A 23,081-nucleotide genomic window follows, 5' to 3' on the forward strand; every position below is an offset into this window, starting at 1 on the left:
TCTATCCAGGTGTGGGGGTGGCAGAGATGGGGGGAAGGATTTGAGGTGAAGCTGAAAAATGCTGAATCAACCACAATGTGCCATTCTAGCAAATCATACCCGACACCCCATTCTGCTAGACTGCAGAAGGATCTACTCCAGCATCTCCATCTGAGTTAGTGGCTTCAGTGAGTTTAGCATCAGACTGTGAAAATTCCCAGATTGCAAAACTCTTTGGCATTAAGAAGGTGAGTCAATAGTTAAAAGAGTATTCCCAGGAGGGGTCCCCAAGGCCAGCCCAGAACACTTTGCTGTGTCTGCAGGCAAGTCTTTAAATGACAAATAAAGAAGGTATCAGATAAAGAAGGGTGTCCCTTTGGGTTTGATGGCCAGCCAGTCAGGGATCTGGAACAATACCATGTGAGGCAGATGCCTGAACACGAGACACACAGCAAATACTACAGACCTGTGCTGACAAACAAAAACCTCCCCTGCAATGTTTCCCCAATCATTTTCCCTAATGAGCAAACTAACAAAACAGCAATAAACACAGTCCAACAAGTATTCTAGCACAGGAATGGGGACATAAAGACCTGTCACAGAGGATTCATTGCAATAAACTCAACTGGCTTCAACCTAGGGGGTGGGAGAGGAACAAAAGAGCCAAGTAGTAACTGCTGGAGGAATTTACTACTGAGCTGCTAACTGAGGATTGGCTAGATCCAGGCTGAGTCTGGATCTTCCATACATTGACGTTTAAGAGCTTTTTTCTTACCATCACAGTGTTTTCCCCGTGTACTTTTATCCCTGTGAGAAATCATTTCCTTGCAAGTGTAAGACCCCCTATAAGCAACATTTCAGAGGCCTAGTTTATCAGCGAGGGAAGGGTTAAGTGGATGGAATCACAGTGGGGGGGGAGGCTTTTCAGGAACATAGTTGCGATTCGGGGTAGATGTGGAGCAGTGCTGCCATTTGTGCCCCAATCTGGGAGAGTGACATCAAGGATAGTCTCTTCTCTTGGGTGCTGGCTTAAGACTTGGGAAACTTGGCTTCAAGTCACAATTCTACCATGGACCTTGTGTATATTAGCTTGGGCAAGTTTCTCAGGCTGTCTGCCTCGATTTACCCACCTCTAACATGGGGATAATAGCACTTTAGATCCACAAGGTCTCTTCAAGATGATGGTGGAGCATTTAGATAACTGTGGTTCTCAAATACCTTGGATTCATGTGAAACTGGGGGTGTAGTGGTGTTGAGATGAGGATCTTCTCTGCTCAGGAGCAGAATGTGTTCTGACTTCACATTTCAGAGATGATGGCTGGCTAGAAAACTGGAAGAGATGCCTCTGACCACAAGAGACAGGCTTGAGGACTGACTGAGAGTGGATTACAGAGCTTTCTACATTTGGGGCAGTTCAAGTGCAGTACAGATCAGTAATGACTGAACGAGTCTCTGCTGCCTGATATGGGTGCTGGCCAGCACAACAGAGCCATGTCACCCTGTTGGAGGTTGCAGCCCTGACCTTAGGGACTGTGTCTCTTTGGCATGAAGAAAGCATTAAAACAATTTGGTGCTTCAGTTGAAAGGCTGAGTGCAGCATGAGTCATGGAGGCTAAACTGTCCTGTCAGTCCAGAAAGCATCTCCTGCAGGGCAAGGGTGAGTGATGTTGAGATGGAGCAGCGCAGGAAGGGAACAACTGTGCTGGGCTAAATGGGCAGCCTTCCACCCCCAAGAACTTCAATCCAGCCCTCAGCCCGCACATGGGTTCATGTGTCTGGGGTGGGGGGTGCCATTTGAAGTCAGACTGTGCACCTAAAGGAGAGGCATCCCCATTTCAAATCCAGGTACCCAGAGCCCAGCAGAAGAGGAGTTGGAGGGGAACAGGGTAGGGACTGGCTTTAATAGCCTATGGAGACCTGTGTGCCGAGGTGAGGGGAAGCACAGGTACACAGCCTGAGGACAAAGTCTTGCTCTGACCCCCCACAGCTAAAGGCAATTCCTCCCCCACCCCCACCTTTTGGGAAACCTAAAAACCAGGTCTTAAATGCAAGAAAGGAGCGTGCCACCTGCACAGCCCTGCTTTGCTTTTGTTTTGATCAGCAACCTCCTTTTGATCCTGGGAGGGGAGGGGGAATCCCTTCCTTAGGGGACGGGGAGAGGGGGCGGAGGAGGAGGCTGGGGGAAGGGGGGAAACTGATCTCTCCGGACTCACTTCTTGAAGACACAAGCATTGCAGGGGTGGGACTCCTGCAGTCAGGGGGTGGGCTTGAATGAATGCAGTGTTGGGCACTGCCAGGCATCTCAGAGCAGCACCGAGTGAGGCTCAGCCGCACAGCGCGCGTGTGGATGGGAGCAGGGGAGCTCCACTTCTTCAGCCCGGAAACAATCTCTTGGAAAAATCCATTCCTGCAGCCAGCTCGTTCTTTTCCTCTTGGAAGGAGCAGCGGAGGAGAAGGAGGGGGGCTGGGGAGGGGACCAACCAAAGATGCCGATTTACAGGAGCCACTGAAGGCTTCCTTTGCTTCTGAGGGCTGCAGGGGGAATATGCAGGGGATGGATTTGTAAGAAGCCTGGCCTGAACTGCAGAGTTTGCGGGTTATTAGTGCTGCACCAAACTCTGGGCTTGGGTAAGTGCCATGGGAGCGCTCACTGTCAGTCTTAGCCTCTCCATTCACCTTAGCAGGCAGGAGCTGTCAGGATTGCTAAGACAGGCACTTCCCTGGGGCTGCTCCTCGTGGGGTGCATGTGTTCTGCTGCATGCTAGCTTCTCTCTCTCTCCCTTTCCTCCCACCACCCCCCGACTGTCCAGGGCTAGGAACAGCCAGAGCTTCAGAAGCTTCCCTTTGTTGTGGAGGGGTCTGGTAGCTAAAACAATGGAAACTTTCCTGGTATTATTGCTGTTCTGTGGGGCTTGGAAGTGGGGGACCCCCATCAGACTGCATGTCCTTGGGGCTCACTGTGCTTCCCAAGCTGAAGGTAGCCCCCTCCTGAAAATCTCATTCAGACATAGGAGCTTCATGTGTGAGACTGGTACTAGAGCAGAGGATGCCCCATGGCAGGAAATGGGATGAGGAGCCAACTCCTGGGGCATTCATGGCTTTGGGTAGAGGAATCTGTGCTCAGAGGTGTATCAGAGACATGGAAAGCCTGAGAGTGTTAGGCTATCCAGCCCAAGAGCCAATGCAGGCTTCTCCTTAACGGTCCAGTTTCAGTGCTTTGGCTTCCGGCGTACGCTGTGTGTACCACTGAGGCACAGAGACACCCTGCTCTCTGATGCTATGACTGCTCTGAGAGGCTTGTGGGGCAGTGGGGAGAGGGTTTTCCTTTTGTGGCAGGCATAAGTAGTAGTGTCTGCTTATTCCCTGCCTTTAAGCCTTTTGTGTAGTTTTCACTCTACTTTGGGGCAATGTAGAGCCCACTGCTGCAGGTACTGGGGTCATGAGACCCACCACCATGGGACACAAAACAACTCTGATCTCTGTCAAACCATCTTCATGAGGTCCAGGCAGTGGAGGTAAGGCAGTAGAGGGGGTTGTTGATAGAGTTGCATGGGAGGGGAGGTAAAAATGAATACCAGATGCCAGACCTTTCCTGTGGAGCATTGCCTACAGTCGACTCCTACAACAGCATGCTCCCAGGTTACACAGGATTGGATAGTTCAGTATTGCCTGGCTAGTTTGCACAGATCAGGCTGGTAATATCATGCAGCTACTGGTCCCAAGGGAGACTGTGAGAGAGCTTCAGCTCTGCTTTTGTTTTTTACTCACCCGAGCAGTCAGGATCTGAGCATGGGATGGGATGCTGTTATCTCTCTAATGAATTCCCTTTGGCGGTTTTTGTAGCTTTCCTGAGGGAATCCAGTCCCACGGCAGTGAATGCTGTAGGAATGCGGAGAGGAGAGCTTAAGGTTGACTCTGTATGGAAATGCATTGGGTTCATTCCTGTTTGGGGTAGAGATCGAGGCAGAATGGCTTGACTCAGTTTTCTCCCTACCCTCTAGGGCTGGCTGAGGGGCGGGTTCAGTCCCTGACCATTTGGACTGGTCCCGAGGCTGCAGTAAATTGCCTCTGGGTCAGTGGCCCCCACAGGAGCCATCCCAACCGCTGGGGACGGTCAGAGTCCAACACTGCTCTCGGCATGCTCTCTTAGCCTGGGCACGCCCCCTTCCCTGGGAATCACAGGGGATGGTGGGATCCCCCGGTGCTTGGAAATCCACAGAAAGAAGCCAAGAGAAGCAATTTTATGGTCTTTTTTTTTTTTTTTATCTGAGCTGCTCACATGGAATGAAGGGGATGAGGCTGGGCTCTGTGGATGTGCTGTGTTTCAGTGCACGCTGAATATGGTTTGTGTGCATGTATAATACATGTATACTAGAGCTCTGCAGGCTGGCTGTCACTCACACGGATGCATGCAGGGAGGACCATTTCAGCTGGACTAGAGGAAATGCAGATCCTTTTTGCCAAGACTTGCTAATGAAAGGGGCCAGCCTCTGGGATGGGAAGGGGCATGGTGGACTCAGAGCCTGGGGGTTGAGGAATTCTCTTGAGCATTTGTGGGGCAGGGCTGGCTGCTGCTTTCAAGTCTGGGTGCCTTGTGCACCTGCTGAAATCTTTCCAGCCAGATCAGTGTTCCTCTGACAGGTCCCACCTTTACAAGGAGGGAATGCTGTTCAGACAAGGGAGCAAGGGGGGCCTCCTCTCTGCACAGAATAGCTGCTTATTCCAGTCACATATGGGTCTTCAGATCAGGGCTGGACAAACTGAGAATGTGCTCTTCTTTAAGATTCCCTCCAATGCTTCCAGCTGGTCTGGAGCCCCTATGGAGCAGCTTTGGCTGTAATATGGCAGCACTTCATTTTATTCCTGAAACCCACCAATGTGTCATGCATTTTCTGAGGTATAATGGCCATCAGGAGAGATTCCCTTCTACCTCTCTGTCCCTCAACCAGCCAACCCTTTGCATAGCTCTGCCTTCACTCCAGAGGTGAGTCGCTTGCTGCTGAGTGTCAAGGAGAGAGGACACATGGTGTTTCCAGAAGGTTAGTATTTTCTGAACTACATGACTGAGCTTTTTGTCTTGGGGACAGTCCCATGCTCTGGGTTTGTACAGCACCTGACATAATAGGGGCTTAATTTCAGTGAAGACCTCTAGTCATTGCTATAATAGAAATAATAATAATCATGCCATTAAGCAGGCACAGAGTGCTAGATTCTCAGCTGTCCTTCTGGCCTGACTGCAAAGCACCTTCCAGGGGGGAAAAAACCCTCTAAAAACATGTTGCATTGGAACTTACCGCAGCTCAGCACCAGCAGTGTTTAGCTGTTGCTGAACCCAGCAATTCACATCATGGGCCGACCTGCTAAATCTCAGCAGCTTGCTGTGATAAGAGTGTGATAAGAGTTAATAAGATAGCCTCATCTTTGACCATGCCTTGTTTGCTCGAAATCTGTCTCTGGGACATAATGTGAGCTCCCTGATGTTTATGAGAAGTGCAGGGATCATGGGTGCATGTAGGGCCTGAACTACACTGGTAACGTTGTCAAGCAGCCATGTTTTCCTCTGAAATGCTAACAAGAGTTTAGCACACATAGATGAAAAGCAGTGGTGAGAGCAAGGCCTGGGACAATACCCACCACCCAGCTGTGTCCATGTCGTCTTCTCTGGAAATCCCTCACAGTCAACGATGATTGTCTTCCATGAACGTCTTATCTGTGTCCAAAGATGTCTGATAAGGCTTATCTGGGATCAACAGACTCTATTGCAACTCAGGCATGTGTTTGTGTGTGGACAGTGGCTCCAGATTCTTGACTTGATCCACGATGTGCTATTTCTGCTGCTCCCACTTTTCCATCTCCTGTTGTCTTCATAAGGTTTCAAAGTACTCTGATCCTTGCAGCAAACTTTTCCTCCATCTGGGGGAGTCCTGGGCGATAGTTTCCCACAAGTTAATGTTGTTGTTGCATTTTTTTCAAGTTGAGGTGTTTTTTCTGCTCTGCTTTGAGGTGCTTTCTCTGTCCTCCTCTTGAGCACATGCCTTGACTGAGCTAGGAGAATAAAATTCTCTGGATCACGTGGCTGCCCAGTGAAGTTAATGCTAGATGGTCATCTCCTTGATGCTCATGGTGTTTGCTTGTGAGAGGATGCTAATGTTGGTGCATCTGTCTTCCCACTGGCTTCAAAGGATCTTTTGCAGGCAGCATTGATGGTACTTCTCCAATGACCTGAGGTGTCTTCTGTATGTTGTCCACACCTCAGCTCCATATAGTAAGGTGGGGATCACACCTGCCTGATAAACCATGAGCTTGGTTTTGGAGCCGATGCCACAATCTTTGAACACCTGTTTCCTCAGTTGTCTGCAAGCTGCACTTGCACATTTGAGGTGATGTTGAATTTCTTCATTGATGTAAGCTTTCTGCAAGAGGTGGCTTCTGAGGTAAGGGAAATACTCAGTGTTCTTGAAGAGCATTGTGACAGTGTACCTCCATCCTGACCTGCACTGCTCCTGCTAAGAAGACTTTCCAAGACCCTAGTGCACCTCTATGATGACCTACAGGCTCCCTGTTGTGTTAGAATTAAGATATACCATAGTGGGTCAGGTAGTGGGTCCACCTTACCTAGTATTTCGCCTCTCAGCAGCAGTGTGTGGAGGGCAAAGGAAAGAGTATTGAAAGAGGACCTGTCCAGATAGAGGTGTCCCATGTCCTTCTCCCCTTACAGCCTTCAGCATTCAGAGGCCAAGGAAGTCCTCATTTGGAGGTTGTACATCTGTCATGTTTAACGCCTGCTGATGGGCCTATCCTGCATGAATTTGTCCTATCTCCTTTTGAACCTGGTTAACCTAGTGTTGTGCTGCCCATCCCCTCACTACACCTGCCCTGTGAGTCCCTTCCTCCAGTTCCCTTCCTTGGCTTCATTGACAACTCCATGTCCTCGCACACCTTGTTGGCATCAGCTGGGGCAGAATGTGGACCCACCTTCTTCAAAATCTCAGGCCTCTACCACCTCAGCTAAAGGAGACACCTTATTAACAACAGTAGTCTGCAGGTGTATAGGTCCCCTTGCATAACAGCTTCCCAAGTAGAACAGGCTCTCCAAAGCTGGATGGAAATGGATTGCTTTGGTTCACTGAGGTTTGTGCTGAGAGAGGTTAAATCAGGCTGGCATGGGTCCTGCCCTGGGTTTTATTTTGGATTTATGGTTTTGCCTGGCTTGCTTTAGAAGGATTTGGGCAGCTCAAACGTTCTCCCCTGCAGAGTGCCCACTGCTCTACACCACGTGTTGGGAATACGTGTCCTACAGCCAGATCAAGCCCATAGAACCAATTCATCTGGCATACAGATACAGGGCTTCAGAAACATTTGGCAATGGGGCTCTGGTAGCCGTTGCTTTCCCCTGCTGCCATGGGGAGAAGTGCTGGCTTGGGTGTCTTCTCTATGCCACAGCAACTGGGCCCTAGCACCCACCTTCTTGTGTCTGACCAGAACTGGGTTTTTCTAGTCCACAGCCTAAGAAGGCTGCTGCCTACTGCTCTAGAGCACAGTGGCTCTCATAAGACGACCAAACTCGTTTCACCTGTGAAGCAGACTATACAACATGTGACCTCTGACAGTGAGAAGGGAGGGGGTGTGGGAGAAGGGACTCCTCTCATCAGAGAAAAAGGACTTGAGCCATCTCATTTCAGTGTCTAAATTAGCTTCATGTCCAATGCTGCCTCTCAGCTGCCCCTTTGCACTGTATGTCTCATGTTATTTTAATCTAGGAGCCATCCCCATTAAACCTAAAATCAATAGGACACTCCAGTCAATTCAGAGCTAACTGGCCAGAGCATTGAATTGCACAGAGCTTCCTCTTGCCTCCCATCTCATCCTGTCTGCCTGCTTCCGTCTCTGTGATCTTGGAAATAGCTGCTCTGGGCCTGTCTTACCCTAACAATCATTAAAGGGACAAGCACACCACTAGCAAGTGACTAATAAATGCACATCAAAGGAAGGTAGCAGCCTTGCTGTCTTGCTGTATTGCATGGAGCTTCAAAAGCTTCCCTTTGTCAGTCTGATCATATACTCTCAGTTCAACCTCAGCTTTCAGATTCTGCAGCTTGGGAATCAATCAGCTCCTCTCCACTGGCTTTATTTACAGTGACTAAGCATCTGGCCCTGTGTTTCCTGTGCTGAAGCACTCTTCAGGGTCTTGATTAGAAGGTACTGTGGTTGCACTATGTATGTGGAGTAGTGAGAAATCCCAGTGTAGCCATGGACAAGATGCTGGGGGTGTTTTGCAAAGCTGTAACCAAAGGGAGGATTCAGATGGCTTCTAGCTGAAATCTGCTTTCTGTCCTAGGTAGGAAGGAGTGGGAACGTGCCAGAGAACCAGCCCTAGGCCATCCTGACCAACTGTGGCAAAGAACATGGCCATTCCTCCTCACCCCTATCCTTCCTTTATTCTCCTGCCATTTCCATTGTCCTCGCTGCTGTGTCCTCAAGTACCTGTGTGTAAAGGACAGCACTCATAGCCCTGGCTCCTTTAGCTATGTTGTATGAATTTTATTGCCACCAGAGTCATCTGGAGGTGGCAAACACAAGGAAAATGTGTAGCTGGATGAGCCAGTGGTGTGTAAGTTTTTTTCATGTTGCAGGTGGGGAAAAATGAGGAGCAGTAACTGAGTGGGTCCCTCCTAGGGTACAGAGAGACCCTATGGTGGTGGTGGGTATGGGGTGATAGGGTCTGGAAAAAGGGATAGAAAATTGGGGAGTGGCTCTAGGGTGGTGTCTCCTGTTCTCTTCCTGCGGCACACTACTTTTTGATGTTTTGGGTCTCTTATACTTAAGGTCAGAGATGTGTAATGGGATTACATGGCTTGTAGTATAGGCTGGGTGTGTGTGGCCTGTAAACTCTTCTGAATTTCATGTCTATTATATGCATAGTCAGCGGAAGGCCTGGGCTAGCAGGGCTTAGTCCCTCAAACTAATTTCACGGTGACCAGCAACAGCAGCAACACCGTGGCACCACCATCCTGAAGCGACCAGCAGCGCTCAGCATGCAGCCAAGCCAATGCCCCATGTGCGCTCAGCTCCACATAGCTCCACTGCTCCAGCGCCACCGCCACCGCCACACCCCACCGCCGCAGTGCCGTGTTCCTCTGCCGCTGCTTACAGCACCAGTGCATGCCGGCCCTTCACGTCCCTGCAGGAGGGAGGGGCAGGGGTCAGACGGGCTTGCCCCACACCACCCTGCACCACCCCCTGCACTCAAAACCAGCACAGTAGAAGTATCTTCGAAGTTTTACTCTCCCTCTCCCCTCCCCCAATAACATTTTCTCCCATCACCTATGATTATATAACTGCCTGTGAATGCAGGGGGCTGGACTTAGTGACGCTTCTGTGTTGGAAGGGTCCAGGGAGCATGCTGGCATCTGGGAGGCAGGGGCTGGAAGGAATGGATGTGTGGGTTGCCAGATGGAGCGAATGTTCAGTGATGGCTCCTCAGGCATGTGAGTGTATCTGTGTCTCTGAGATGGTCAGCGCTGAGGCATACCAATCTCTCTCTTCTGTTTTTGTACAGCACCTAACACACCAAGGTCCTTGGGCACAAGTGGACTTTCTAGGCACTGCAGCAATATAAATACTCCTTCACGGTGTGCTGAGGGCTACACCCTCATACCGAGGGCACAGGAGCTGGATAAATAAGAAGCTGAGCTGGTTGCTCTATAGCATCCCAGGCCTCTGTTCCTCCCCTGCAAGCAGACTGTAACTTCCCTGGCTCCACACTGTACAGCAGCTCATAAAGAAAACCAGCAACGATGCGGCTCCAACTGCCTCGTCTCCATTAGATTTTCATTTGCCTCCGCTGGCTCAGATGTCACTTTATTGAAACTGCTGGTGACACAAATTGTTGGGATTAAATGATGGGCCTGGTGAAGCGGCACTGGGAGCTATAATAGTACCTTCTTCCCCACCCGCAAAGCCCCAGAGGAGACCTTCTCCCTGCAGCATCCAGGCCCAAAGACAAGCAGAACCAATGTCCTGCGAGGAATAGGCCCAAAGTGCCTCTTACTTGAAATAGAATCACTGCTATTAAAATCTGGAGCAGGCTGGGTCTTCAGCTGCTGTAAATCAGCAAAGCTGCTTGTGCCGGGGGAGCTTTGGCCCTTCAATCTTCAGGCTGCCTATTCAGTAAGGACAACCCTGCCTACGCTGCAGGAAAGGGAGCGGTAGGTGGCCCTGCAGGCTCCTCTGCTGTAATCTCAGACTCTGTTTCAAGAGGAGGGATTTGAAAAGGAGATCTGGGAGGTGGAAAGGCAACTGGGTAAAGTGGGTGCGAGGAAAAGGATTTGATTAATTTAAAAGGCTCAGATCCCCCACAAGTACACATGCGCATGCATTTCCTCTTTCCCCTTCTCTTTTTCTCCTCCTCCCCTCATAATTAGCCTGCTCACTTAAGTCCAATATTATTTTTATGATCATTATTTATTTTATTTTATTTTTATTAATGTATGATCTTGCTTTACAGTTGTTATTATTTTTATTGTTTTAAAATTGTTTTCCTGTGTCCTTCCAGAGGTGCACTGGAAATTTGTGCGACATGCTAGTCTCTCAGTTTCAGCTGTTTGGATGAATGTTTTCAGTGCAATGACTTGACTTGAAAAAATGGAAAATGCAATTACTTAAAAAAAAGGTCATGGAGGGGAGGGAGGGGCAGGTAAGGAGTAGGGTTTGTTTGTTTTGGGCAGTTTTTTTGCCAGAAATATCAAGGTTTTTCTGAGCAAACTTTTCTTTGGGGGGGGGGGGGGGGAGTCAATTTTTGAAGGAAAGGCAAATATTGTTTCAAAAGAAAATCATTTTTCAGCCAAAAAAAGTTTCAATGGAAAATCCACCCCCACCCCTCCCCCCTTGTCAGCCAGACTTGTGGCATTCAGATGTTGACTTTGAATGATAGCTAAATGCCAACTAACATATTGGAGGCAAGAATTTTTGTGGAGAATATCTTTTATTATCCCAACCATGCCAGTTGGTTCAGGCTTAGATAAGCTTTTGCATATAGAGGACATAGGTAAAATAAGTTTTGCGTAGAGTTGGTGAAAAATCTCTGGCATATATTTGTCCTTCATACACGGACCTCCTACTTCGCTCGGCAGAGGAGTGCAGCTGATGACATAAGTCTTTTGGCAAAGAGGGCAGGTCCTCACATTCCCTGCAATGACACCCCCAGACTTACCTGGCCACATTTTCTTTGGGCATTAGTGATGTCATTGCAACCTAAACTGCCTACTGGCCACAGACAGTTATCAGGCACCCTGCTTTGCTTCATGTTTTAGAGAAGGGCATTTCTTCCATTGCCTGTTTTGCAGATGACTTGACTTGATTGCTTTGTATTTTGGAAGTTGCTCCCCAAGCTGAAAGTACAGTTGAGAAAACTAAAGCCCAGTAGCTGTACTACGAGCATGCCTTTAGCTGTCAGCATTTTATTCCAAAGAGCTGTCTCTGAGACATGGGTACACTGCAAGCTGGGGCCGAGGAGGTCAGGACAGCCCAGTCAGCAGCAGAAATGCACTTTCCTCCCTTTGTCATGGGGCAGCACAGAGTGGACGAATGCTGTTATCTTCCCCCATAAATGAATTCTTGTTGCTACTGATGTTCACTGACAATGCTGCAGAGGGGGCCTGATAAGGAGATTTGCAGGGTGGGTGAAGAAGCAGCAGGGTCCTAGATGTGGACCCAGAAATCAGCCCTCTAGTCCCTGTGTTCTCAGGTACTTGGAGTATGGTTGGGAGAGAAACTGGGCACATCTACACCAGACGTTTACTGTGGAGTTGCCTAATTAACTCGGCAGTAAACATCTCAGTGTCTACATATGCAGTGCTGTGAGAAAAGAGTAAACTAATTAACTCCACCACAGGTTAGTACTTGTAAACACAAGTACTGTCCTACAGTGGAGTTTTTTTTATTCTGAAGCAATTCATGTGTAGACACTGACAGGGATTGCTGGGGCATGAGGGCACTTCAGTGCGGGGGCTTCCTGCCGGCGAGCCTCCAAGCTGGAGTACTCCTGTGCCCCAGCCAGCCCCTCTGTGGCATGCTAAGCTGGGCAGAGCAGCCCTGGGCTGGCAGGCTATCCCCCCACTCCCCAGGTCCACTACCAGCTGGGGCTGCTCTGACTCAGCTCAACGTGCTGCGGTGCTGGGTGCACATCCAAACATGGCACCCAGGAGCAACTTCCAAAATATAATGCTCTGGCCAGGTGCCAGATGACTGGAAGAAAGCCAATGTAAAGGGAAGAGGGAGGACCCCGGGCAACTATAGGCCCGTTAATCTAACTTCAATACTGGGGAAACTCTTTGAGAAGATTATCAAGGAGCACATCTGTGATGGGCCAGCATCAGGGATGATGCTCAAGGGCAACCAGCACGGTTTCATTAGGGGCAGGTCCTGTCAGACCAACCTGATTCCCTTCTACGATCAGGTCGCAAAAGCATTGGACGCAGGTGTTGCGGTGGATGTAGTCTTTCTGGACTTCAGCAAGGCCTTTGACACCGTCTCCCACCCCATCCTCATTAAAAAACTAGGTGACTGTGGCATTGATGCCTACACAGTCAGATGGATTGCAGATTGGCTAAAGGGTTGTACTCAGAGGGGGGTGGTGGATGGGTCATTTTTGACCTGGAGGGAAGTGGGCAGCAGAGTCCCCCAGGGCTCAGACCTTGGGCCCGCGCTGTTCAATTTCTTTATTAGTGACTTGGACGATGGGGTCAAAAGCAGCCTGTTCAAATTCACTGATGACACCAAGATTTGGGATGAGGTGGGCACACTAGTAGGGAAGGCCAGATTACAGCAGGACCTGAACAGGTTACAGGGGTGAGCAAATAAAAATAGGATGGGTTTCAATAGAACCAGCAGTACACTTATAAGCTGGGAAACTCCTTCCTTGAGAGCACAGTGGCAGAAAGAGATCTTGGAGTCGTTATTGACTCCAAGATTAACATGGGCTGACAATGCGAGGTCACGGTTGGCATCCACAGATGCATCTCAAGCAAGTCCAAGGAGGTGATCCTCCCCCTCTATGCGACACCGGTCAGGCCACAGCTGAAGAACTGCGTCCAGTTCTACGCACTACACTTCAGGAGGGATGTGGACAGCATTGAAATGATCCAAAGGAGGGCCACCCACATGATCCGGGGACAGCAGGGCAGACCCTACAAGAAGAGGCTACAGGGCATTAACCTGTTCAGCCTTTGCAAGAGAAGGCTGAGGGGGGACCTGGTGACCATCTATAAACTCACTAGAGGGGATCAGCAGGATTTGGGAGAGACCTTGTTCCCCCGAGCGCCTCCTGGAGTAACAAGGAATAACGGCCATAAGTTGCTAGAGAGTTGGTTTAAATTAGACATTAAAAGGCACTACTTCACAGTCAGGGCGACTAGGATCTCGAACCAACTTCCAAGGGAAGTGGTGCTGGCTCCTACCCTGGGGGTCTTTAAGAGGAGGCTTGAGGTCTACCTGGCTGGGGTCATTTGAGCCAGGTTTTCTCTCCTGCCCAGGGCAGGGGGTCAGACTAGAAGATCTACAAGGTGCCTTCTGACCCTACTTCTATGAATACCCAATATGTGCCAGAGTTTATTGCTGCACATTAACTGCATGTGTAGATGTGCCCACTGAGTACTTCAACTTGCCCAGTTTGTGACTATTACTTCAGGGGCCTGCAGGCTGATTTCTGGAGGGTCATGGAGTTAGCCTTCTTAAGGAGAGGGTTGAAGGAAACATTCATGAACTGAAAGAGGTTTGAGGTTTAGGGCCAGATCCTACTGCACCTATTAAGTGCCCAAGTGTGATTCCATTCCTTCTTGTCCAAGTCACGCATTTGGTAACCCACCTTCATCTCAGCCTTAAAACAAAGTCACAAAAAACTACAGGCCGGGGAGGGGGGTAACCCACCCACCCACTTCTTGCATAAGCATTTTTTCAGGCATTTTAGCAGGCCGGGATAGGATTCAATCCTTTTGTCTGTTGGCATCTTCCAGTGAGCTGCACCAGCCTTTTTACTAACTCAGGTGCTTTGGGAAGGACTTTTCACCTGTGTTGGATAAAGCCTCTTAAAAATATTGTATTGCTCTGATTATAAGCCTACCTTTGTTTCCTCCTAAAAAAAAAATCATAAAAATCTCTCCACTCTAAGTGGGGTCAACCTACCAGTGGGCCCAGCAGCCTTGACTTGCAGTACTTTTGTGCATGCAGTAAAAAATACTGAGCTGAAATCTTTTTCAGTGCAGCTTTTATTTTAGTATGCTTAGTGTTCTTGGCTATTTGACTCCCTGGTGGGGTTCTGTAAAAACAGCGGCAATGCATCTGTTTAGTTATCACTTATCAACTTATACTCTGGGGAGGGGGGAGGAATCTACTTTTCCTATAGCTGAGCCTGAAAATGTGGAGTCAAATTGCATGAAGGCTTGACTTGTAACTGGAATAATATGGTAAGTGCAGAGTTGTGATTATGTATCATTGTGCAAGTTCTCCCTAGAGGTAGCAGTCTTCTTGTCCAGCAAGCTACCCATGGCAGGGCAAGTTCTCCCGGTGGTAAATAGCTCTTGCTCCAAGAATCTGTTTACTAGAGATGGCATAATCTATATTTTGTAATGGCCTGGAAATAAGGATGATCCCCTACTGAGTAGCAAGTTATATATTGTCCAGAATAAAACCAGCCAAAATGAGAGTGAAATAGGAGATGCAGGAAGAGAGAGCTGAACAGTACAGGAGCTATGTATGCTTAAAATAGATTGGACAGGGGTAAGGGGAGTAAAAAGTAGGGGAAAATAGAAAAGCTATCTTCACAGAGACCTAAGGCACAGAGAAGGTAACTGCCTAGCCCAAGTTTGCAGTAGATCAGGGAGCTGAACCCAAGCGTCCCTGGCACCGAAACTCACAGATCTCACCCCTCTTCAGCCTCATGCAACCACCCTATGAAATATCCAGCCTCCAAGCTCTTATTGCCTCACTTGCCTCTCAAGCTTCTAGTGTGGCTCTAATACATTATCAGTCAGTGTGATGATTTCAGTCCTGCTTTGTATCACCAAATTGTGCTAACCCTTTGAGAGAAAAATAAGGGCTTCTATCACTCTCTGTCCACAGGGAGGAACCCAGTCTTATGGCTATGTAGTAATGGAATTACAGCACTTCTCAGGGATATCAAAAAAACCCCCCAGAGCCTGTACTGTGGCAGGTGCTGTACTGTTGTATAATAAAAGGTAGTTCCTTGCCTTGGATATCTTATAGTCTATTTTGAACTTGGCATGACATCTAATGGGAAACATGCAGCTTGAGAGGGAACAGGGCAACGTATTGGTCACACAGCTACTTGCTATAAGTATGTGCACTTAGGGAGATTAGGTCCAATACTTTCTTTTTTCAAGGAGAACAGAGCATAGAAGTGTTGTTGGCTCACTGGGTGTAGGCTCCACAAAAGGAGTCAATGGAGATCTTGCATGTGCTTATACTGCCTCTGAATTACAGTAGGGAGTGCCACAGAGAAATATGGCATATGCATGCTACATCATATCATGACATAGATGGTGTGGTGTGGGTATGTGCTATAAGCATGCATGAGAGACCGAGAGAGCTCTTGGTGCACTCTCACTACTGGACTAGGTTACATCTGTTTCCAGATGTGATGAGCCAGACTTTCTGTGGTGATCCTCAGAGCCAGATTAAGATTGACTGGAGCCCTGGGCCCAGGCTAGCCCCCTGGCTCTGACCCATATCCTGCTCCGCAGCCACAGGCTCTGTCCCTGGCTGACACAGCGGAAGCAGCAGCCAGAGCAAGATGTGCTGCCTCCCAGGCCCAGGGCAGGAGCCATGATCACCCCCACCCATAGCTCCGCAGTGGAGCTAGAGCCTGGAGCCAATTGTGCAAGACCCTGCACAGCATCACCCCATGGCTGGGTGGTGCTGGGCGTACGGAGCCACTGCCCACCAGGTGCATGTGACGTACACTGAGCTCCAGGGGTGACCCCTTGCCCTGCTGTGGCTCAGTCTGGCTCCAGCAGTACCCAGCAAATGTGCAGGACTGCAGCCGGGTCAAGCTGTGACCTGGCTGTGCTGGGGCTGTGCTGCTGCCGACAGGTCCCAGCCACGCATTGCACCCTACTCCGCTCCCTGTTGCCAGTGGCTCTGGCCACTCCCAGGGCTCCAGTGTGATCGCACCCAGTGCCCCATCCAGTACCCAGCAGCCATGGCCCACCATGTTGCACATACCTGGCCCAGCCACCTGTTTTGTCCTCACAGAGTTTCCCCTCCACCCCTTCCCCCTGTACACGCCCCCAGGCATCCAGGGGCCCCTTGGCCCGGACCTAGCTGACCTGTGCATTAACCCTGGCCTGATCCATAGGATCGCCTTATCCTACCTCCCACATAGTAGAGTCAATGGAATAAAGGTGAACAAGAGGGTGTCAGCTTGGTGGGACAGTCGGGGGATAGTGAAGAAAGGACATGCCGATGTTTGTGAAAGGAACAAACACGTGGGGCACCAGGCTGGCATTGCTGGCAGAGTAGGCAATCCCACAAAAGACAAGGTTGGAAAAGGGAGGTTAAAGTAGAGGCACCAGGGGGCCTGAGGGATAGATAAACCGGGGGGGCGGGCAATGCACTCCACAGCGGACCCAGAAATGGGCCAGAAGTGCTTTTGCTCCACTTCCGGGTCTGCTGCTGAGCGCACTGGGGAGCCTCCCCACGCTTCTGTGGGACACTCTGTGCGCCCCAGCATCACAGCGTTCACGAGCCACCTGCTACCTAGAGGTATGTAGAAAAAACATTTAAAGCTGTGTCTATGTCCAAATCGCTGAATCTTTCCAAATCGATTCTGAGGGTTCTGATTCGATTCAGAGAGATTAAAGGGTCCTCTGATTTGATTCGGATTTGGAGGTTTGGCCATCGAAATGGGCCAAATCTCTGTCAAATTGAATCAGGGGCTGAAGCTTTGCACAGCCCTAGCGCCTAGCCCTTGTGAAGCTGAGCAGAGTAGTAGGAGAGCAGATGAGGACTGGGGCCAAATCTCAGCCGTGCATGTGTGGGCCAGTGCATGGCATCACAAAGAGGGGAACCCAGAGGAGATGGGACCTAGGCAGAGTTTCTGTTCCACGCTGAGGGCAGGCCCCATCCGGGGCAGCTGTCGGTTGGGAAGAAGAGTCTGGTATTCTGATCTGGTACGTTTGTTAGTCCAGCAGTCCTTGGGATGACTGGAAGTGGGAGGAGTCCCTTACAGAGATAATAGGGGTAATATAAGAACTACATGGAGTTCTGGATAGTGGAGGCCCTCTACAAATATTCAGAGCAGCTCAAAAAAAAAAAAAAGAACAACATGTTTCATGATATATGAGGGAAAGAGGCAATGTTTTTAAGCAAGCCAAAAGAATTTTTAAAAATGTGTTCTATTGGAAAGCATAACCTGCTCTCAGGTGAAAGAAAAGTGAGAGGGGGGTGGTTGCCACCAAAGCAAGAGCACTGAGAATTTGTCGCTTTGGGATTTTTCTGTTTAAAACACAAAAATCTTAAGCCAAAATTAATTTTCTTTGCATTAAAGTTGAAAACCCTTTTTTTTTCCCCCCTAAGAGGTTGAAAAAAAATTCTTGATGACAACCCCCCCCAAACCCCCCCCCCCCCCCCCCCCCCGCAAAAAAAAAAACTTTGACTAATTCTACAGTCAATCACCTTTGTGCTCCACTGGATTTACAAGCCATCATGTAATAAGTGGAAAACACAGTTCTCGATACATCAGCCAGAAAAGTGTCCAGTTGCCTGGAGAAGTGTTGTGGAGTGTGTGCAAAAGAGAAGAATTTGAACCAAAGCCCATATGGTAGAGTAATAGCAGCTGCTAGGACTGAGAGACTCAAGAGTGGGAGTTAGGGTGTTAATCTGAAGTCAGAAGGCAGGGTAAATACTAGGGCTGTGCGAAATGGCACCGTGCGGTTTCGACTTGTGTTTTGACAGAACCACATTCCATTTTGAATTTCATTTTGATTCGAAACCACTGTTCCGTTTAGTTTCATTGAAATAGTTTCACTGTTTTGATGCTGTTTTGACATTTTGCCCATAGGCTATAATGGGGAAGTTCAAACAGCCTATAACTTTGTCATTTCTGGCCTGATTTGGATTAAACTTGCAGGGATGGTAGCCCCTTCTGAGGGCATGAAGCCTGAAGCCTGCCAAGTTTCAAGGAGATACTTGAAACGGTATCAGGGGGTTTGGAGAACCTGTACCTCAAAGTCTTGAAAGCAAAAAAACTCATGTCACTTGTATGTGTTAAACCATAGTGGGGTCAAACTGCAGGCATGCTAGCCCCTGTGGAGGCCACAAAATTTTCAAAACATTTTGACTTGCCTCACTTTGTTTTGAGGCTGTTTCGAAGCTCTCTGTTTCATTTCGATTTCACTGTTTCAAGCTTGAAACAAGTTGAAACTGCGTCGAAACTAAACTGCCCTAGTAAATGCCTTATAGACAACTGAGAGAGACAGAGCACAAGATGTTATTTATTCGAGTTCACTCCATCAGATGCTGTGTCGGAGAGGATTGCCAACCTAATTACAGTTTACAGACCTGGCACCTTCAGTTGGCTCATACCCTATCCCTTCCCTACCACCCCTGGTGTGTATTTAAGAGGAATCCAGTTTTAGGTCCAGAGCATCCTAGACTGTAGGACTCCTTTATGAAGCCTTGGTTTAGCCCAGCATGCAGATCTCAGTGTAGGCTTGTCTTCCCACCCCTGGAAATTTTGGCGGTGCCTGACTCCAGCATTGGATTATAGGAGGCTCATTCAAGGTGCTACATGTCCCTAAAATCAGGCCACATGCGTGTCTCTGTTGGCAGGGCCTGGTGCTGTGCTTCAGAGCTCTGTCCTGTTTTTGGTATAGCCTCTTACCCTGGGTACCTAAAGAAGGTATCAGTCAGCTGAGCTGGTAAAATTGGAAAAAATCTTGTTGTGCTAGTCAGCCTGGGCTGGTCCGGCCTGTCCTCTCGCATCTTCCCCGCTCCACAGAGTCCTTCCCCCAGTCCCTTACAGACATGGCAGCGGGATAGTGCTGCCTGGCTGAGGGGAGGGTGTAGCAAATGACATTTCCCCTCTAAGTGCACCACCCTTATGGCCACCAAGGCTCTTCCATATGCATTCACAACCCTCCCTGGCAGATCCCTGCCTCTGGATTTGCACTGCTCTCACCTGGTCATGCTAATCACATATGCAACATGCGAGGGAACCTAAATTCAGTGACTGGTGGGAGACAGCTGCCCCATCCCCATGCCCCAGACTCAGTCCCCTACCCTTACCTTGGGATCCTGAGTCCTGGTGCTGCCCAGGCCCATACATGAGAACTAACGTACAGCAATCTTTAGCTCCTCAAATAAGGTCAATAAGACACATCTTCCTATCTAGTAGACTGGAGTTGCTTTCTCTGCTTAGCCATACTTATCACAAGATAATCTTCCTCATCCTCTGTGTGTGTTCAGTAAACAAAAAGGTTTCCCATGTGCCTGCTTTCCTGACTACTTCTGTTCTGTGTTTTAGGCAGCTCTCTAGCTGAGGCTATTGGCCATGGACAGTAACACAGCTGAGTATCATACCAGCGGTAAGTATCTCTAAATAGACTCCTGTCTATCAGAGACATCTTTTGCAAATGATATGAATTGCAATTCTCCCTGCTGGATGGAAGTGAAGTGCTTCCATCTCCACCAGTTTCAAATAGCATATGGGAAAGATGCAGCAACTGTTCATGTTCCTAAAAGAACTATGTATCCAAAGTATTAATACACACATGCTCTGGGAGTGGTGGAGGGAGGGCATGTTTTAATTAGAATGGCTCCAAGAGAGCAAGCTTTAGTTAGTGTCCCTGCCACCATATTGAGCATGGGTACACTGATGCACAAGATGCGGAGGCTGGCTGGAGTGCAGTAATTATCATGATTAATTGAGTCTGGTCCAATGCATTGTAATTACAGTGTGTTGGAGCAGCCTCCTGGCTCATGTATAAGCACCCAGTGATTCTCAGCCAATATGACATGACATCCTAGGGTGCCATGAGATCCTTTTAAGGGTACCACACAATATTAGCACTGTTGGGTGCACAAATGCCTGCACACAATTCACAAGATAAACCCAGAGATTTCAAAAAAGAATCCACAGTGTCAAAAGCATTGTGCCTTGTTGTGGTCCTTCTGAGTTCTTGTGGTCCTTCTGAGTTCTTTGCAACAAAAATAATTGCTGTATTTTTCCATAGTCAAAATATGATTGAAAGTGAAGAATTGGTTTTTTTTAAGGGATGCCTTGAGCCTAATGAGGGATGCCTTGAGTTTAAAAAGGTTAAGAACCATTAGTGTAAACTTTTGGAAATCATTTCTGCAGGCCATTATTGAGGCAACTGGCTTAGTTAACTGAATCAAACAGGGTTTTTTAATGGAAAAAATGTAGTGGAAGTAAAGTTAAGGCTGCAGGAATGTATCAGTGATTTGGATTCCCCCTCTGTTTTCTTTTGTGAATTTGAAACTCAGTAGTTAATCTGGAGTGATTCAATGTAATAAGGGTGCCTTATTCTTATTCCACTTCATACACTAATAAAAGGGAAGAGTGTTCACACATGGAGTTTTCTAGGAGTAGCAAGTTATGCCCAAATAGCTGTGTGAGAGCAAGCCCCGGACGGCCAGAATTGAAGAATTTGGTGGAGCCATACAGAAAAAAAGATGGGTTTACCTCCATCATATTCTCATCACCCAGGAGTGTTAAGAGTGGGTTGTTGATGTTTTGGGGGATGCTATCGTGGCAGGGATCAATACAGTAGTGCACTTGCAGTGCTATTTAGGTTGCAGCAGTGATTGGACATACAAGGTACATCTGTCCCAAGTCCCCAACACTCTCTTTCTTGTGGCTTGAGAGCAACAGCAGGCATCTCTCAAAGTGGCTTCACTGTCTTATTTCAGGGCTAGCACATATGAACAGAGCAGATGGATGGGGTGTGCTTGAGAGCAGTGCAGGGGACATAGTATGACATGCCTGTAAAGGTCCTGGTCCCTGTGGGACCCCGATATGCTACTTAAATAACAGATGATAGTGATACACCACTAGGATGGAACTCACCAGGGCTCTTACTCCCTTATTTATTTGTACTTTGGTAGCACCTAGGAACCCAATTATAATTCACCCCCCCCCCCGGTTTGTGCCAGGTGCTGTACAAACACTGCACCAAAGAGCTTACAAGCCAAGGCAAGAGAACAAACTAACACAGATAATTAGAAAGGAAGGGGAACACAGGATTTTAGGCCAGTGTAAAAACCAGAGACCATAGCAAATGTCATACTTTCTGGCTTAAGCAGATCAGCAACCACTATCAAGAAAAAACTCCTTTCCCTGTTGTATCAAAAGGTTAGTTCCATCATATTATAGATGTGATGGCTTCTTCAGGCCCCGCTTTCATTGGCTGCAGTCAGAGAGGGGATGTGGAGGTAGATGGACCATGGTTGTGCTCAAACCTGACATATGCATTCACGGAGACTGCTTTGGCTGTGTCTCTCTCAGGTCTCTGTTCAAGAGCTGATACCAGTGGACCGGAATATGATCATAGGATAAATGTCTCTTGCTAGATAAAGGCTAGCATTCTGTTTTCACAGCTGGAGGCACTGATCTCCCAGCAGTGTTCTGCAACAAAGATTTTATTTCTTGTTACACTGAATGATTGACATGGACTTAATCATTTTATGTGATGGATGCTGGTGCAATGCAGCAACAATTGTTCAGCATATCATATTGAGGCTGCTGCATAGTCTTCCAGTTACAGCCATGAACCCAGAGTCTCCTCTGTATAGCCAGGTAACTAGGAAGCTTCCCCCAGATTCACTTAGCATCTCTGGCCTTTGGGAACCGACTGTTGGGGAAAGAACAATGTACTGTATTTTATCTCATATAACACAACCCTTGAATATACAAGGCACCTTGTTTGTTTGAAAGGCAAAACGAAGGAAAAAAATTTTTCCTTGTAGTAACTAAATAGCAGTGGTGGGGAGCAGAGCTTGCCCATCTTTCTACTTCTTGTGAGTTGTGTGCAGAGTTTACTTTCTCTTATGCCCATAACTGGCAGAAACTGTTCTTACTGTATTTCTCACATATAAAGTACATTGACATTTCTAGCAATTGTTTTTCGTGTGTGTGTGTGTGTGTGTGTGTGTGTTCCCTCCTCACCCTTGATGATGATCAATATATGCAATGAAGCAGAAAGGTTGAGAGCCTTCAGTTGATGTCATGCCAGGTACGCTCCTGATTCACATAATGGTGGGACCTCATTTTCCAGGCAAGCTTCCTTAGCTGCCTTCCTCACTTGAAGCCTGGTGCTGATGGTCCAGTGCAAGGATTATTAGACAGGGACAGAATCCAAGGCCCATGTAGGTCAGTATCCAACACTGGCCACTATCTGATGCTGCCAAGGAGAGGGTGTAAGAACCCTGCATCTGGTATGGCATATCTAATCCCCTGTTAGTCCTCATCACCAACAGATGGTAATTAGCTTAAGACATGAGGCTGAAGATATCCTAACAATAACTTATTTCTATTTTAGTCACAAAGAACCCACCTGGGTGGGAAACTGGGATCTATGTGACCGGTGCACTTGCTCTGCTGGGTATAGCTGCAGTGAACCTATGGAAGCTCTGGAAATCTGGGAGCTATCCCATGCCATCTCCATTCCCCAACTACGACTACAGATACCTGGAGCAAAAGTACGGAACAACATATTCCGAGATCAAACACAAGGTAAAGTCAATGGGACAGCATCACCAGCCAAATGCCCATCAGCCTTGTTGTAGTACAGGGGTGGGCAAAATGCAGCCCATGGGGCCCCTAAAAAATTTAGATAATTAATATTTATCTGCCCCTGCAGCCCTCGATGGCTTGCCAAAACTCAGTAAGTGGCCCTCCGCCCAAAATAATTACCCACCCCTGTTGTAGTACTAAGGGCTGTAGCTTTCTTATAAAGGACTTTAACAGACAAAGAGGCACTGGGGCATTTAAGGGATAATTTCAGTTTCAGGAGTACTTGATTGATCCCAACCCCAAGCCAGTATAAATCCATGAGCCTCCATTGACA

At 48.2% G+C, this 23,081-nt stretch overlaps 1 protein-coding gene across 1 annotated transcript in view; it reads left to right on the forward strand.

Moving 5' to 3' along the window:
- Nucleotides 1-2,342: 2,342 nt before the first annotated feature.
- SYT12 (synaptotagmin 12) overlaps nt 2,343-23,081 on the forward strand; it is a 72,179-nt gene continuing 51,440 nt past the window's right edge. The window contains exons 1-3 of the mRNA XM_090032336.1: nt 2,343-2,607; nt 19,520-19,580; nt 22,554-22,747. Of these exons, the coding sequence (XP_089888462.1) occupies nt 19,547-19,580; nt 22,554-22,747 (228 nt within the window). The 5' untranslated portion in view covers nt 2,343-2,607; nt 19,520-19,546. The remainder of the gene's footprint in view (nt 2,608-19,519; nt 19,581-22,553; nt 22,748-23,081) is intronic.

Source organism: Crocodylus siamensis, chromosome 2, assembly GCF_052110815.1.
Source record: "Crocodylus siamensis isolate JL-2025a chromosome 2, ASM5211081v1, whole genome shotgun sequence".
Lineage (NCBI taxonomy): Eukaryota > Metazoa > Chordata > Crocodylia > Crocodylidae > Crocodylus > Crocodylus siamensis.